At 37.3% G+C, this 14,336-nt stretch overlaps 1 protein-coding gene across 19 annotated transcripts in view; it reads left to right on the forward strand.

Moving 5' to 3' along the window:
- NRXN1 (neurexin 1) overlaps positions 1–14,336 on the forward strand; it is a 1,235,746-nt gene that overhangs the window by 597,762 nt on the left and 623,648 nt on the right. For all 19 annotated transcript variants that reach the window (XM_023557243.2, XM_003417609.4, XM_064277107.1 and 16 more), the window contains one exon: positions 9,529–9,651. In XM_023557243.2, coding sequence (XP_023413011.2) covers positions 9,529–9,651 — 123 coding nt within the window. The remainder of the gene's footprint in view (positions 1–9,528; positions 9,652–14,336) is intronic.

Genomic DNA, 14,336 nt, shown 5'->3' on the forward strand with positions numbered 1-14,336 from the left:
AAAGAAACTAAAAAAATCAAACCAAATGAGTTGCTGTAGTTCAGAAATTCTAAAGAAATCCTTAGAATGTATTTGCTTTAAACATATAGGTATATGGCATTTATAATATTTATTGAGAAATAGATTTTCAAGCATATAATGAATTCCCATTGAAAGAAGGGAAAAAATAACCTTAAAGGGGACCAAAGTTTTTTGTTTTTTAATCTGTTTCTTATATTTGGAGAAAGTTTGTATGAGAATGGCATTTGACAACGTCCAAGGTGTACGTCTATCAGCAACATGTGGAAAGTAAAACACAATTAACGCCATGATTCATTGAATTATGCAAAACTAAACCTTCACCTTGGCCTTCTCCTTAGGAAAAAAAAAAACTACAACTTTTACTGTGTTCAGATGAGGAAGGTTTTATTTAATAAAATAATCTTTGCATTTGTGACTATAGTCCATGGCTTTGTTTGTTTGTGCACTGTCTAGTGAGATGTTTGTAAATTTCCGAATAGTCAGTACCTGTATATTAACGAAAAAATCATCGAGACAGCTTGCATCGTGTAGGTATTGTGTAAGACACATTAAAATAATCTTTTTTCTTTTCCCATTATGCTAATACTGAGTGCATTTTCAGTTTATTATGCTTACTTAAAAGCACATTGAATGTTTATTAACTATTTTTATACCTGCTAGCTCTTCTGTGATAAGCATTTCTTAGCAATGATTTTTTTTTCCTTAAAATAAAGTCACAGTCCAAAATTTTCCTTTCATTTAAGTTTATTTTATTCTGCTTCACCCTAAACTTGTCAGTTGAGCTAGATTAGATTTAAATGGAACTTTTTAAAAAACATTCTCTAGTAGTATATTTATGTAGTATGTGTTCATTTTTATTGTATTGTAACTATAATGATATGTTTAAAAGGTAAATTATGTTTCTTAAGATGTATGTTTTTCATATTGAAAAATATTTACCTCAGAAATGTTTATCCTGGTCTGTCAAAAATGGGTACAGTCAATATCAAAGGTATAAAGGCTAAATATTCTGTAGTAGATTATTTAAACTTTGTTTATTCATTTGCCTAGAGCCATATTTAGGCAGAGACGGAACAAGAGGTGAGGCAGCTACACATACTGAAGTTTTTTGTTTTTTTTTTTGGAGAACAGAATGACAGTGGTGTGCTTTAGGAATATAACAAGGAGCCCCTTTCCAGAAGATCTCCAAGATCAGACCCTCTTGCAGACAAGATCTATGTTGTCTTGTAATTCAGTACTCACTAAGCCTTGAGTTTCCTAATTCCTAAACCACCTCTTCTCTATGCATTTGCAAGTTACTAACTGCTAGCTTTGGGCCATGTTGCTCTTTCTTGCTCAATGGAAATGAGCAAATAAGCTGTCCAAATAATTAGCCACATAAGCAACTGAGTTCCCCAAGTTCACCGATCATAGGACTTAGTGAATTCCATGCTGTCAAATATGAAGTAGGCCATGGAGGTCTCTGCTTATTGACACATTTTAGTGAAAAAGAAAAAAAGGAGGCATTTAATATCGAGAGATAGTCCATCCACCATGTAAAAAAATCTCACACAATCTAAACAAACAAATCCATTAAAAATATTTAGCAAATGGCTATTATACTCAGAGCACTGAGTTATAGGGTATAGAATATGATCCTGAGGCTGCTATCTCATTTAGAAGATAATAATAATAGTAATAAACACAATGGCAATATACTAGTGTTGGTAAGTATATGTATAATCATTATCTTTACTATAATTGAGAGCTTGTTATATACTAAACCAAAAAAAAAACAAACCCAGTGCCGTTGAGTCAATTCTGACTCATAGCGACCCTATAGGACAGAGTAGAACTGCCCCGTAAAGTTTCCAAGGAGCGCCTGGTGGATTTGAATTGCCGACCCATTGGTTAGTAGCTGTAGCACTTAACCACTACACCACCATAGGCATTGCTTTTTAGTGCTTAAAACGCATTAAAGCAGTTATTCTTATGACATATTTTTTTTATTAGCTCTATCTTACTGATGGGAATACTGAAACACTGAGAACTTAAGTAGTTTGCCCAAAGTCACACAGCTAGTAACTTGTGGAATGAGAATAAAAACCTAGACAGCCTGTGAGTCCAGAACACATGCACCTGACCAAGATGCACACATGTTAAGCATTAAAGAAAGCAAGGAAATTTTTAAATAGCAGTCCAACCACAATGACTACAGTGTGATTAGTCAGCATATTAACTGTTTCATTTCTCCAATGGACCTTAAAAGTTTATAAAATGACTTTAGGTTGCTGTTAGTGTTCATTAAAAAAAAAGAAAAAAAAAAAAAAACTCCAATCTTAATATTTGACTTATATTATTTGCTCACATTGGTTTTAATTCAGGAGGGCTATTTTTGTTTTTTTTTTTAGTAAAAAGTAATAATCTATCCTTAGAACTCTATAAATGTCTGTTTGCCTGTAAATAAAAGACAAAGCAATCTTTGCAGAGGCATTCTGGGTATTCCTCAAGGCTGTATCCTGGCTAAATTGAGGAAGGATAGAGAAGGAGAAAAGGATGAGTTAGGTGGCTTGGCAGGTAGTACAGCTTTATGGTTGCTAGGGTGACCCAGGTCGTGATTGACACCAGGCCTGGCCATGGAGACAGCTGTGAGACAGCTGCTCTGATACCCCAGAGGTAGTGTCATTAAGTGCAGACAGCATGGGGAAGGTGACCCAACTCTGCCTCTTACACAGATGAATGAAGGGTTTTGCCTCTAGCCTTACATGCGCATTCCTGAAGGGAGGGCTCACTGAAGAAACTTCAGGATAACTAGCACAAATGTCGACTCCTAGTCAGAGCTGGCTTCACAGGGTACATCTCATGCAGCCACACAGGGCTCTGTGATTAGAAGGGTCCAGAAAAAAAAAATGCTCTGCTGTTGCTATCGTGACATGTGTAATTTTGAACCCGGGTCCATATCCTCATTTGTGTTAGAGCCCCAAATTGTGGAGCTGGCCCTTCCCCTAGTGATGTTAAAGTGGCCAAAGAAGATTCTGGAAGTGCCATTTACATGTCTCATTTTAATCTGTAATTAAATTTTCTAGTTTATTTATGCAAGACATAAAAATAAAGTAACTCCCAGCCTAATATCTAGAAATTGAGAAAGGACAGAAACATTTAATGAGGACTTCGGCTCCTTTGATTTTTTTTTTAAGTAAAAGTTGAATTATTTTTAAAGTAATTATTTTCAAATCAGAAACTCAAGACAAAGTCAAAAAGCTGGCTGGGGATGTCATAATTATAATCCGAGAAGCACATCCTCCTGGCATTTACAGGTAGGAAGTGTTCCTGCCAGGATCAGTGACTCAGGCATCAGGCAATGGTAGCTCTCGCTTCTGTCTTCTCCTGGCTTTTCTCTCTTCCCATCATTGTCCCAGAACAAGGCTTGTTCCCAACCTCCCACTGGAGACTATTGTCCTCCAAGTCAACTGCCAGATAAAACTTGTTAGCACCTGGGAAAACTGATATAGAAAGAGACATGATTTTACACACACACAGACACATACATATTAAACTTTTTAATGAAGGGTTGAAATTTGAATGACTAAAATTGAGCAACTTTAAATCTGCAAAACAGAAAAGGAGACTGAAGGCATCCAGACTTTAGAACTTGGAGGGACTTTACAATTGGTTTATGCCACTAAAAGCCTTTTTAAATGCTTTTAGTTTTTGTTCTACTCATAAGAAAACTAAGAACCGGAGCAGTACGAATTAGACTAAGCGTAATTAAGGATATGCTAAGAATTAATGGCAACATTGAATCTAAAACTCAGGTTTTCTGAGACTCTTAAACCAGTATATTTCCATTACTTTAGATCTTTAAATACTCACTGTAAAAGCTTATGGGAAAAGGAATTTAAAATTAGCTGTTTATTTGCAACTTACTGGAGTCTGAAAACTATAGCCTGTAGGCTGGCCATCTGTTTTAGTAAATAAAGTTTTATTGGGACACAGCCATGCCCATTCGTTTATATATATTGTCTGGCTGCTTTTGCATTACAGTGACAGAGTTGGTAGTTGGAACAGAGAACATATGACCTAAAATGCAAAAAAAAAAAAAAAAAAAAAGGGACAAACTAATTTTTAAACTAAATTAATGACATACAGTTAACCCAGAATTAATGAAAAAGTTAAATGGGATAAACAGCAGACACAACATGGACCACCCAGTTTTAAAACTTCATGATTCTAAGAATCCATGGCACTGCATCTTCTCCCCCTAATTCAATCACTGGGTGCTGTAGGCAGTTTAGTGGTCTTAAAAAGTATTAAACCAAGGAGAAACCAAACCCAGTGCCGTTGAGTTGATTCTGACTCATAGCGACCCTCATGTGTAAATACAGAACCAATTTATATGTGCAAAGCAATGGTAAGCTTTTATTTTCTAAAGAGCTTATAGATGAACTACAGAAGTTTTAGGATCCACTTTCGCATGAACGCCCATCCTCAGCCCAGGTAACTGTGGTGGACGAAACCTAGCCTGTCATTCATAAAATGGACATAGCAAATGTATAATTTCTATAAGTTAGACTCTGTGGGGTCCTGGGTGAAATGCTTTTGGTAAAACCATACTAAACAATTTTTTCCATTTCCTCTAAAGTATAGGGAATCAATTTATTGTTCAGCATTGGCTATACTAGCTACAGTTTATAATCAGTCCATTATAATTTGATGGTATTCATTTATGGAGAAACTTATGAAATTCCCTCAGCTTATAAATGTCCTTCCTGTATTTTTCACAGGACTTTGGACAGATAAATTGCCATCAATGTTGACTTCGTTCTCTGTTTGAAAGCCTTGCTTTTCACTACAGGTTTTCTGAGTATCTATGAAGCCACCTAATTTTATTTAGTCTGAATTATTTTATTTCTTTCATTTTAACCAAGGGTGAGATTCAAACTTCTTTCCAAGACAGACGCAAATTCCTATTTTTCTGGTTTCTTTGGTAAAATAAGAATAACTTACAACCAATGTATTGCAAAGTTCTAGGGTAGAGACTGAGCTGCCAGACTTGATACATAGAGATAAATTAACACTGTACCTTAAAGAATTGGAGACGTGGTGATAAATTAGTAGCACCTATACTGTCCATGTCCTTAGAATGGCTGAAAATAACTGTGTGTGTATTATGGGTATGTTTAAATGAATACTCAGCGATCTGTTAAAATATAGAAAATAGCTTTGGGCAATTGCACATCTCATTGGTAATGCCCATTCTCAACAGATTTTTTTATTCAAATGCAAGTGAGCCTGTAGCTACAAGACATGTACATAGCATGGAAATAGAAAAAATATATTAAAATTTAATGATACAGAAGATTGCCATCACAAAGATTAAGACAGCTTGCCACTAATTCTACCTACCTACCCCCCTATCAGCTCTGCAGTTTGCTAGGTGATGGCTGTGAAGAAGCACCCATCAGAATCCCCATGCTCAATGAATGGTTGAATTAAACCAGCCAATTAACCACTAAATAACTGGGTAGAGTTGTAAAATAGAAATTTCTTGCATTTGGTGTATAAGGCAAAAAAAAAGTTGAAAAATCAACTACAAAATATTGACTTGAGAAGCAAAACTGCATTAGTAGTCAGATTAAACAAATTGCATTTGTGTCTAATAAAATGTATAGTATCAACATAGAGTCCCTAGAATAATCCAGGAAGGAATAAGTTATATGCACATTCTAATAAGATTGCAATAGAGAGGGAAGATATTAGTCTTCACTCCTTACCACCTCTGAGACTTATTACAATTCACTCAACCCTCCTGAACCTGTTTCCTTAACTATTATATACGTGTATGTGTATATATATATATATCTCCCTGTGGCTGAAATAATAAATAGTAGGTTACAATAAGAATCAAGTATAAAAATAAGTATTAATCGTAACTCCCTACAAAACACAGGAAATTGTTGTCTTCTAAATTTGAAACAATTCTTTAAAATATTTCTCACATTAATGCTGGGAGAAAGGTGTTAGCCTCAATAAGACATATTTTGATGAAACAGGAAAAAAGAAATGAAAAAAAAATGCTGGAAGAGAGATGTTAGCATCAATAATGCATGTTTTGGTGAAACATGAGAAAAGAAATCTTAATAGGACTTCAAGGCATTAATGGCTTGAGTGACTGTAATTTTGTCATTAAAACTTTGGCAAGAAGACAGATGACTCAAACTCAAAATGTCAACAGTTGAGCCATCTTTCTTTATCAATTCCACATATTTAAATTTATGTGAGAATGTGTGAGCTCAAAAGCACCATAGAGATCAGCTAAACCACCCCCTCAACTCATGGACAGGAATATTCAGCTACTAGAAATTGAATGTGTTAGCAGAGTTTACCCTGTTGACTACAGGTGGAGACAGGTCCCAAATTGTGATACCTCTTCAAGTGGTCCTTTCTGTACATCATATCTTTGTTGTTGTTAGGCACCATTGAGTCGGTTCCGACTCATAGGACCCTATAGACAGAGTAGAACTGACTTGTACAGTTTCCAAGCAAAGTCTGGTGAATTTGAACTGCCGAACTTTTGGTTAGCAGCCAAGCTTTTAACCACTACGCCATCAGGGCTCTATCATATCGTTAGCACTAGCCATTTCAGCCTCCCTGGATAGAAGTATGGTGTATTGTTCAGAGATTTTCTTCCACCAGGATTTATGTGGAGGGTGTGTAGGATTTCTTAGTAGTGGGATCCTTCTGTAGTGTAAGCTGGAAGATATGACAAAGAGCGTCTGCCCCCTTCATTTTAGAGATGAAGAAATAGAAAGCTTAAGAGGTTAAGTTGCTAGCTGAAGATCACAGAGCTGGGAAGTAGCGTAATACGAGGGGAAGCAAGAAGGTTTTGAGCAGGTCAGACCAAGGATGGAGCTGGGTTCTGTCGCTTATTAACTGTGTGACCCTGGAACAGATAGTTTTAGCTTTCTAGGACTCCATTTCCACATCTGTAAAATGATAAAAATGCAAGTGTGAAATAATAGATAAAGTGCCTGACATTTTATGAACATTCAAGAGTCCCCGACTTCCTTAGTAGAAAGTCAAGGATGAGCATCTCCCCGTCTAGTGCACTTTCTATTACACAACATGTCACACGGGTAACATTGTTTTGGACCAAGAATATTAAATGCATTTTTAAAAGCCTTGTCTTCCAAAACCAATCTTTTCACATTTTTAATAATGCAAGAAGGGAGCTTGAAGTCGGCCCTCAGAGATTTTTTATGAACCAAAGGGTTGCTTTTAATTGCATTTTGTGCCTGTTGTTATGGAAATGGTTGTTTCATAGACTAGGCATTATGACTTTACTGCAAGATCAAGCCCAGAATGGGGTATAATGATGATATCATCCTTTTGCTTCCTTTCTTTGACAAAACACATTTAAAATTAAGAGGACGGGTGTGAAGGTGCTTCAAAAGCACACGTTTCTAAGAAGAAAAAAAGCTTTTCTATAAAAATAGCTTTTAAATGGTATATTCACTTTTCAGACATCAAAACAGAATGAACTTTGCTGCCAGTAGGATGCTTAAGACGCGGCAACTATTAAACACTTCTTTCTTCACTATTGAAACTAGAAAGGGTGCCTTTGATCCTGGAACTTGCTTTCAACATTTGGTCTCAAAGCATCTCTGCAGTTGCTGAGCTAACAGGCTCCCTTTAGTTATTTGGTGATCTAGCTCTCAAAATTGTTGTATCTAGAATCATTTTTATTCGTGTATCTGGATGTATACTTTAACTTCTCTAAAGAAACAAGAAGAAAAGTTTCCTAATCTTAATAATGGCCCTGTTTAATGATTTGAGGTAATTCTTCCTGCAAAATTTAGTTTATATCACTGGCTTATTTTAAGCCCCAGAGACATCCCAGCCGAGAAGATAGAACTTGTATCATTAGCAACACCATAAGAAAGATATCTGGGGGCTGAATAGATGGCCTGCAGCTCTGAGAGCAAACAGTGATCTCCTGCTGGGTGGACTGTTGAGGTTTCTTCCAGTTGTTTCCATCTATCTATCTGTCTGTCTATCTACCCAATCTTTCTTCTTTCCTTTATCCTCATCCCTGGCTTATATCTCAGCCTTATCATATATCCTCCAGTGATCCTTGGATATTAATTGTTTTGCTGGTGGAATTTGGTTGAAGGAATTATGAACCGCAGTGTTGATCCTGAATCAACTGAAAATCATGAAATTCAGTGATGCAATGAATGCCCTTTATTATTTCAATGCACCAGCAAGTTTCAGTACTTAGAAGAAAAAAAAAAAAAATCCATCAACAAATAACATATCTTTAAAAAGCTTTTCATTATTTTCTACCAAAGAATCACAATGTCTTATTAGTAGAAATGATATTTTTAATGTCCAGTTATATTAACAGCTAAAATTATTTCTGGCAAAAATAAAATTGTTCCTTGCTTTGTATTTATGTTGAAGGTAGACATAGCCTAACTTTGTCATTTCAATAATTTCCATAAGACAACTTTTTTAGAATGTTCCAAACCAATTTGAATCACATTTGCAAAGGTTTACATGTATTCATGGACAGTTAATTACTTTCCCAGTTGATTACATTTCTGGTTACGCTTCTTGCCCTCATCATTCGGCCTTTAGCTGAAAGCCTCCGCCCTCTGCCGTTGTTAATCTCACTTTTGCTTTCTTCCTATTCAACAGTTGGCCCTTTTTGGCTGTGATTTTTTTGTTGCTGTTGTTTGTTTGTTTTTCCTTCTTCACTATCTAGGAGTCAATACTTTTACCTGTACCCATTTTCTCTGCCTCTACCATATTTTTTTTTTTTTTCTACCATACACAGAAAGATTTGTACCATATAGATCAATTAGTTAGGAGGAGGTTTTTAGATTTAGTGTTTAGACACAACTTTCCATAAATTTAAGAGGCAAATGAAACTGAGAACATGATGGACATTGAAGTGACATGATGTAGAAGCTGGAGAGCAGCCAAAACACAATATAGTACCCTGAGCAGCCTCCTGTCTAGAGTCTAATCAGCCAGTTGTCCAGCCACTGAAATTGATGAGCTAAGGACCGACGGTTGGATCGCTCCCCTCGGTCAGGGGTTACATGGCTGCTAGCCATGCCTTTAACAGCAAAGTGATAACTACAAGTCAGAGAATTTCCCTCAAAAAAGAAAAAAGTGTGTGTGAATTGGGAGGTTTCCCAGTGTCTTATTGACTGTGCCTATTTATGACAACAGGTCCATTAGCTTGTCTTAGATCAATACATAAAGATCTTTCTTAAATGGTCACACATGAATGTTTGTTAACTTGACATTTTCCTTGCTTGCTATGACTCTAATGGGCTTGAACATTGGTCCAGCCAATCTCTCTTCCCTCCTTTCTCTCTCTCTTCCTTCTCTCATTTCTTTCTTCTCTCTCCCTCCCTCTCTCCCCTTCCTTGTCTCTTTCTCTCACTCTTTCTCTGTGAGGCTCATTTGTTTGACTGATTCTGAGTGTCCATAATGACTGTTTGGCATATTCTACAGGCAAAGGTCCCGAGACCCTTTTTGCCGGCTATAACCTCAATGATAATGAATGGCACACAGTGCGTGTGGTTCGTCGAGGAAAAAGTTTAAAGTTAACTGTGGATGACCAACAAGCCATGACAGGTAAACCCCCTCTATCCTTATCCCTTTTTTTTTTTTTGCTGAAGCTTTAGACTTTCTCATTTCTTGCAGGTGGCTTTGAAAACCAAGACTGAAGCATAACTCCAGCTGATACACACAGTTCATTTCTTTGTTTGAATTTTTCTAACGGCAATTCCATTTAATAAGCAGCCTGCCTGGCGATTTGCCCCTGAAATGATCAACGCTTTTAATGTCATCTTCTTTGCCCTTTAATAATTCAAGAAGAAATGATAATGTATTTTAATTTTTTGTGGCTTGATAAGTCTCTTAGGGCCTCATAAAATATTGAAGTCATTGTTTGGATCACAATTTCTGTTCAGTTTCTTTCTTACATTTTTTTGGTGATAAATAGCAGCGAATTCTACTTTTTAGCCTCTAGATAAATTGATTGGTGCACTGGCTTTCCATGCAGGTGGACAACTTTTTAATTTTAAGCAATAATAGATTATTTTTGGCCATTTAACATGGTTGGTTAAATCTAATACTTAGGATGTCAATTTCAATTCCTGGTTCATAAGTTTCCTAACTGAGATGAACCTTGTAAAGACCCATCCCAGAGACATGGGGAAATGGAATGGAAGAGGAATCAATGCACCTTCATCATTTGGCTGAAAATAACTTCAAGTGCATGACTTCTGGGAAATTAGGTCCCTTTTTTTTTTCAAAGAACACCTCCATTTTAATTATTTTGGTGTAAGGCACAAGATGGTCCTGGTGAAGTAGAGAAGTGTTTATATACTGCAGCCATTCCTAAGAGGGTTCCCATGCCCAAAACGCAGTCAGTTCTATCAGTGTGGAGATATATATGGGAATTATTTTTTAGTTCAAATTACACAAACTATGACTCATAGATCTCTTAATATCTTTCATTAGCTCTTTGTGGTTTTCCAAAACTATTTTCTACATGTGGGTAACCCCAAAATTTACTTTGAATCAGAATCACCTGAACAGCTTTAAAAGAAGTAATGCTTTAGCCTTGCTCGATTTCAACTCAGTGACCTTCTAGGACAGAGTAGAACTGCCCCATAGAGTTTCCAAGAAGGGGCTGATGGATTTGAACTGCCCACCTTTGGGTTAGCAGCCAAGTTCTTAACGACTGCATCACCAGGACTCCGGAAATTCTGGGTAGAGCCCAGGGATTCGTATTGCCTAAAAGCTCTGCAGGGTACTCTGATGCATGGATTGGCACGCTATTTCATTTCATTCTCAGAGGAAGAAAATCAACCAGAGAGCGTAGGCTTTTATTCAAAATTGCCAAGCATGAGGAGGCTCTGAAGGAGTTGTCTAAACTTAAGGAAGGCAGAATTTTTATAGGACTTTGGCAGGGTGAAGTCAAATGAAGTTGAACTAGATTTCAAGTTCTTGGAAGAGGAAGGAAGTGTTTTTGTATATTAGCAGGTATTGTTTACCCAACTTTGGTTTTATAAAAAGCAATAGATTCATTGCAACACTATCCACAATGGCCAAAAGGTGGAAACAACCCAAATGTCCATCAAAAAATAAATGAATAAGCATAATAAAAAAATGTACATACATACATATATACACACACAATGGAATATTATTCAGCCATAAAGAGATATGAAGATATGATACATATTACCATATGGGTGAACCTTGAAAACATTATGCTGAGTGAAATAAGGCAGACACAAAAGAACAGATATTATATAACCCGCTCACCTGACAGAGGAGGGAACATTGCCGCTGAGTCAATTTGAACTCATAGCAACCCTATAGGACAGAGTAGAACTGCCCCATAGGGTTTCCAAAGCTGTAATCCTAACTGAAGCAGACTGCCACAGCTTTCTCCTGTAGAGTTACTGGGAACTGCTGACCTTTTGATTGGCAGCTGAGCACTTAATCACTGCACCACCAGAGCTCCAAATGCATAGAGACCAAAGTTTATCAGTGGTTACCAGGGGCTGGGGGGAGGGGGATAAATGGGGAGCTATTGCTTAAGGGGTACTGAGTTTCTGTTTGGAGTGATAGAAAACTTTTGCAAATAGTGGTGACAGTTCTACGACACAGTGAAGAAAATTAATGTCACTTCATTGTACACTTGAACATGGTTAAAATGACAAACTTTTTGTTATACATATTTTGCCACACACAAAAAAAAAAAGGATGGAAAGAACCAGGTAGGGCCTAAGACCATGTGCAAAAGATTTGAAAGACACAGGTGCTGGGAACAAGGCCATGTGAGAACCACAGTGGGGAGCTCTCAGTCCTTCAGTGTCTTCCTACCTCAGTAAGTAGATAGTATATTCAACTTCCAGGGAATACATCATTCTTTTATTTACTTAAGTGGTTGTGCATCCATCTACTACCACCAATTATGTTAGGAAGCAAGGAGTCAAGAAGTTAATAAATACTTATTGGATGTAGCTTGGTTTATAGACTCAAGGAACAATGACTGATAGATATAAAGAAAAACTCAGCAAGAGCTGACTGCTCTGGTTATCATTTCTAAGCTTATGTCACATTATATTTTCACACTTCTGCTTCTGGTAATGGACACCATCTTCATGGTGAAGTTACCAATATCTCCTTGGATGGGTGATCTTAGCAACTTTGGCACCTAAGAATTCATTGGGAATTTATAGGCCATTGATGAGGTTTGACTTGTGACCTGAAAGAAAAGAATTCCCTTTTAGAATTTCCAACTTTGGAGGATAACAATTTTTTTTTCCTCTAAGGCAATTGTTTAAAACCTTCTTTCAGCAAGTATTATTAAAATTATTGTATGAATATTAGCCCACATACTCAAGTGTACAAGACACGGCACATTTCTTAATTGGCCATATACCAATTTAAAGCAGACCTTGGGCCCTTCTTCTGAGTTTGCAAAATTTTCAATCATTGTCATTGTTGGTACCTACTCCATTTACCCTGGGTCATTCAGAGCCCCTGTTTCCTTGTCTGCTGTGGTCCACACTGAGAAGTCAGTAGTTCAAGTTTGTCTTTGAATTGCGTGGAGTCTAAATTGCCCCTGTCTTAAGTGGGGCTCAATGTCATTGTCCAACCTCTCTAGGTTTACCTTCACCATTTCTTTCTGAGGTCTTTTCAACTTCCCTGAACCCACCAGAAAGCAGAACGCTGATACTCAGTACCCCTGAATCCCACCAGTATCCGTCTGTTTCTCAGTAGATAGTAATCTCTTCTTATTCTTTTTTCAGCCCTCAAAGGCATTCTGCTCTCATCTTTTCCCTTCTGGAACACCTTGGGAATTGTTGTTAGGTGGTGTTGTTGTTAGGTGCCATTGAGTCGGTTCTAACTCATGGCAACCCTATGAGCAATGTGGCGTCCTCACAATCGTTGCTATGCTTAAGCCTGTTGTTGCAGCCACTATATCAATCCATCTCATTGAGGGGCTTCCTCTTTCTCACTGACCATTTATTTTACCAAGCATAATGTCCTTCTCCAGGGACTGATCCCTCCTGACGTGTCCAAAGTATGTGAGACATAGTCTTGCCATCTTTGCTTCTAAGGAGCATTCTGGTTGTACTTATTCCAAGACAGATTTGTTCATTCTTTTAGCAGTCCTTGGTATGTCCAGTATCCTCCAACACCACAATTCAAAGGCATCAATTCTTCTTCGGTCTTCTTTATTCATCATCTAATTTTCACATGTGTAGGAGACCATCAAAAATACCATGGCTCGGGTCAGGCACACCTTAGTTTTCAAGGTGACATCTTTGTTTGAAAGAGGTCTTTTGCAGAAGATTTGCCCAGTGGAATGCATCTTTTGATTTCTTGACTGCTGCTTCCATGGGTGTTGACTGCAGATCCAAGTAAAATGAAATTCTTGATAACTTCAATCTTTTCCCCATTTATCATGATATTGCTTATTGGTCCAGTTGTGAGGATATTGTTTTCTTTATGTTGAAGTGTAATCCGTACTGAAGGCTGAGCTCTTTGATCATCTGCATAACACAGGTTGTTAATGAGTCTTCCTCTAATCCAAGTGTCCTGTTCGTCTTCCTATAGCCAGATTCTCAGATTATTTGCTCCAGCATACAGATTGAATGGTGAAAGGCTACAACCCTGATGCACACCTTTCCTGACTTTAAACTACATAGTATCCCCTTGTTCTGTTCAAACGACTGTCTTTAGATCTATGTACAGATTGCTCATGAGCACAATTAAGTGCTCTGGAGTTCCCGTTCTTTGCAATGTTACCCATAATTTGTTATGGTCCACACAGTCAAATGCCTTTGCATTCAGTAAAACACAGGTAAATATCTTTCAAGTACTCTCTGCTTTCAGCCCTGATCCATCTGACATCAGCAATGATATCCCTCATTGCATGTCCTCTTCTGAATCTGGCTTGGATTTCTGGCAGTTCCCTGTCAATATATTGCTGCAGCCACTTTTGAATGATCTTCAGCAAAATTTTATTTGCATGTGATATTAAAGATATTGTTCGATAATTTCCACGTTCAGTGGGATCACTTTCTCAGGAATAGCCATAAATATAGATCTCTTCCAGTCAGTTGGCCAGCTGTCTTCAAAATTTCTTGGTGTAGATAAGTGAGTACGTTCAGCACTGCATTTGTTTGTTGAAACATCTCAATTGGTATTCTGTCAGTTCCTAGAGACTTGTTTTTTGCTGCTGCCATCAGTGTAGCTTGGACTTCTTCCTTCAGCACCATTGGTTCCTGCTC

The sequence above is a fragment of the Loxodonta africana genome, chromosome 26 (assembly GCF_030014295.1).
Source record: "Loxodonta africana isolate mLoxAfr1 chromosome 26, mLoxAfr1.hap2, whole genome shotgun sequence".
NCBI classification, from domain to species: domain Eukaryota; kingdom Metazoa; phylum Chordata; class Mammalia; order Proboscidea; family Elephantidae; genus Loxodonta; species Loxodonta africana.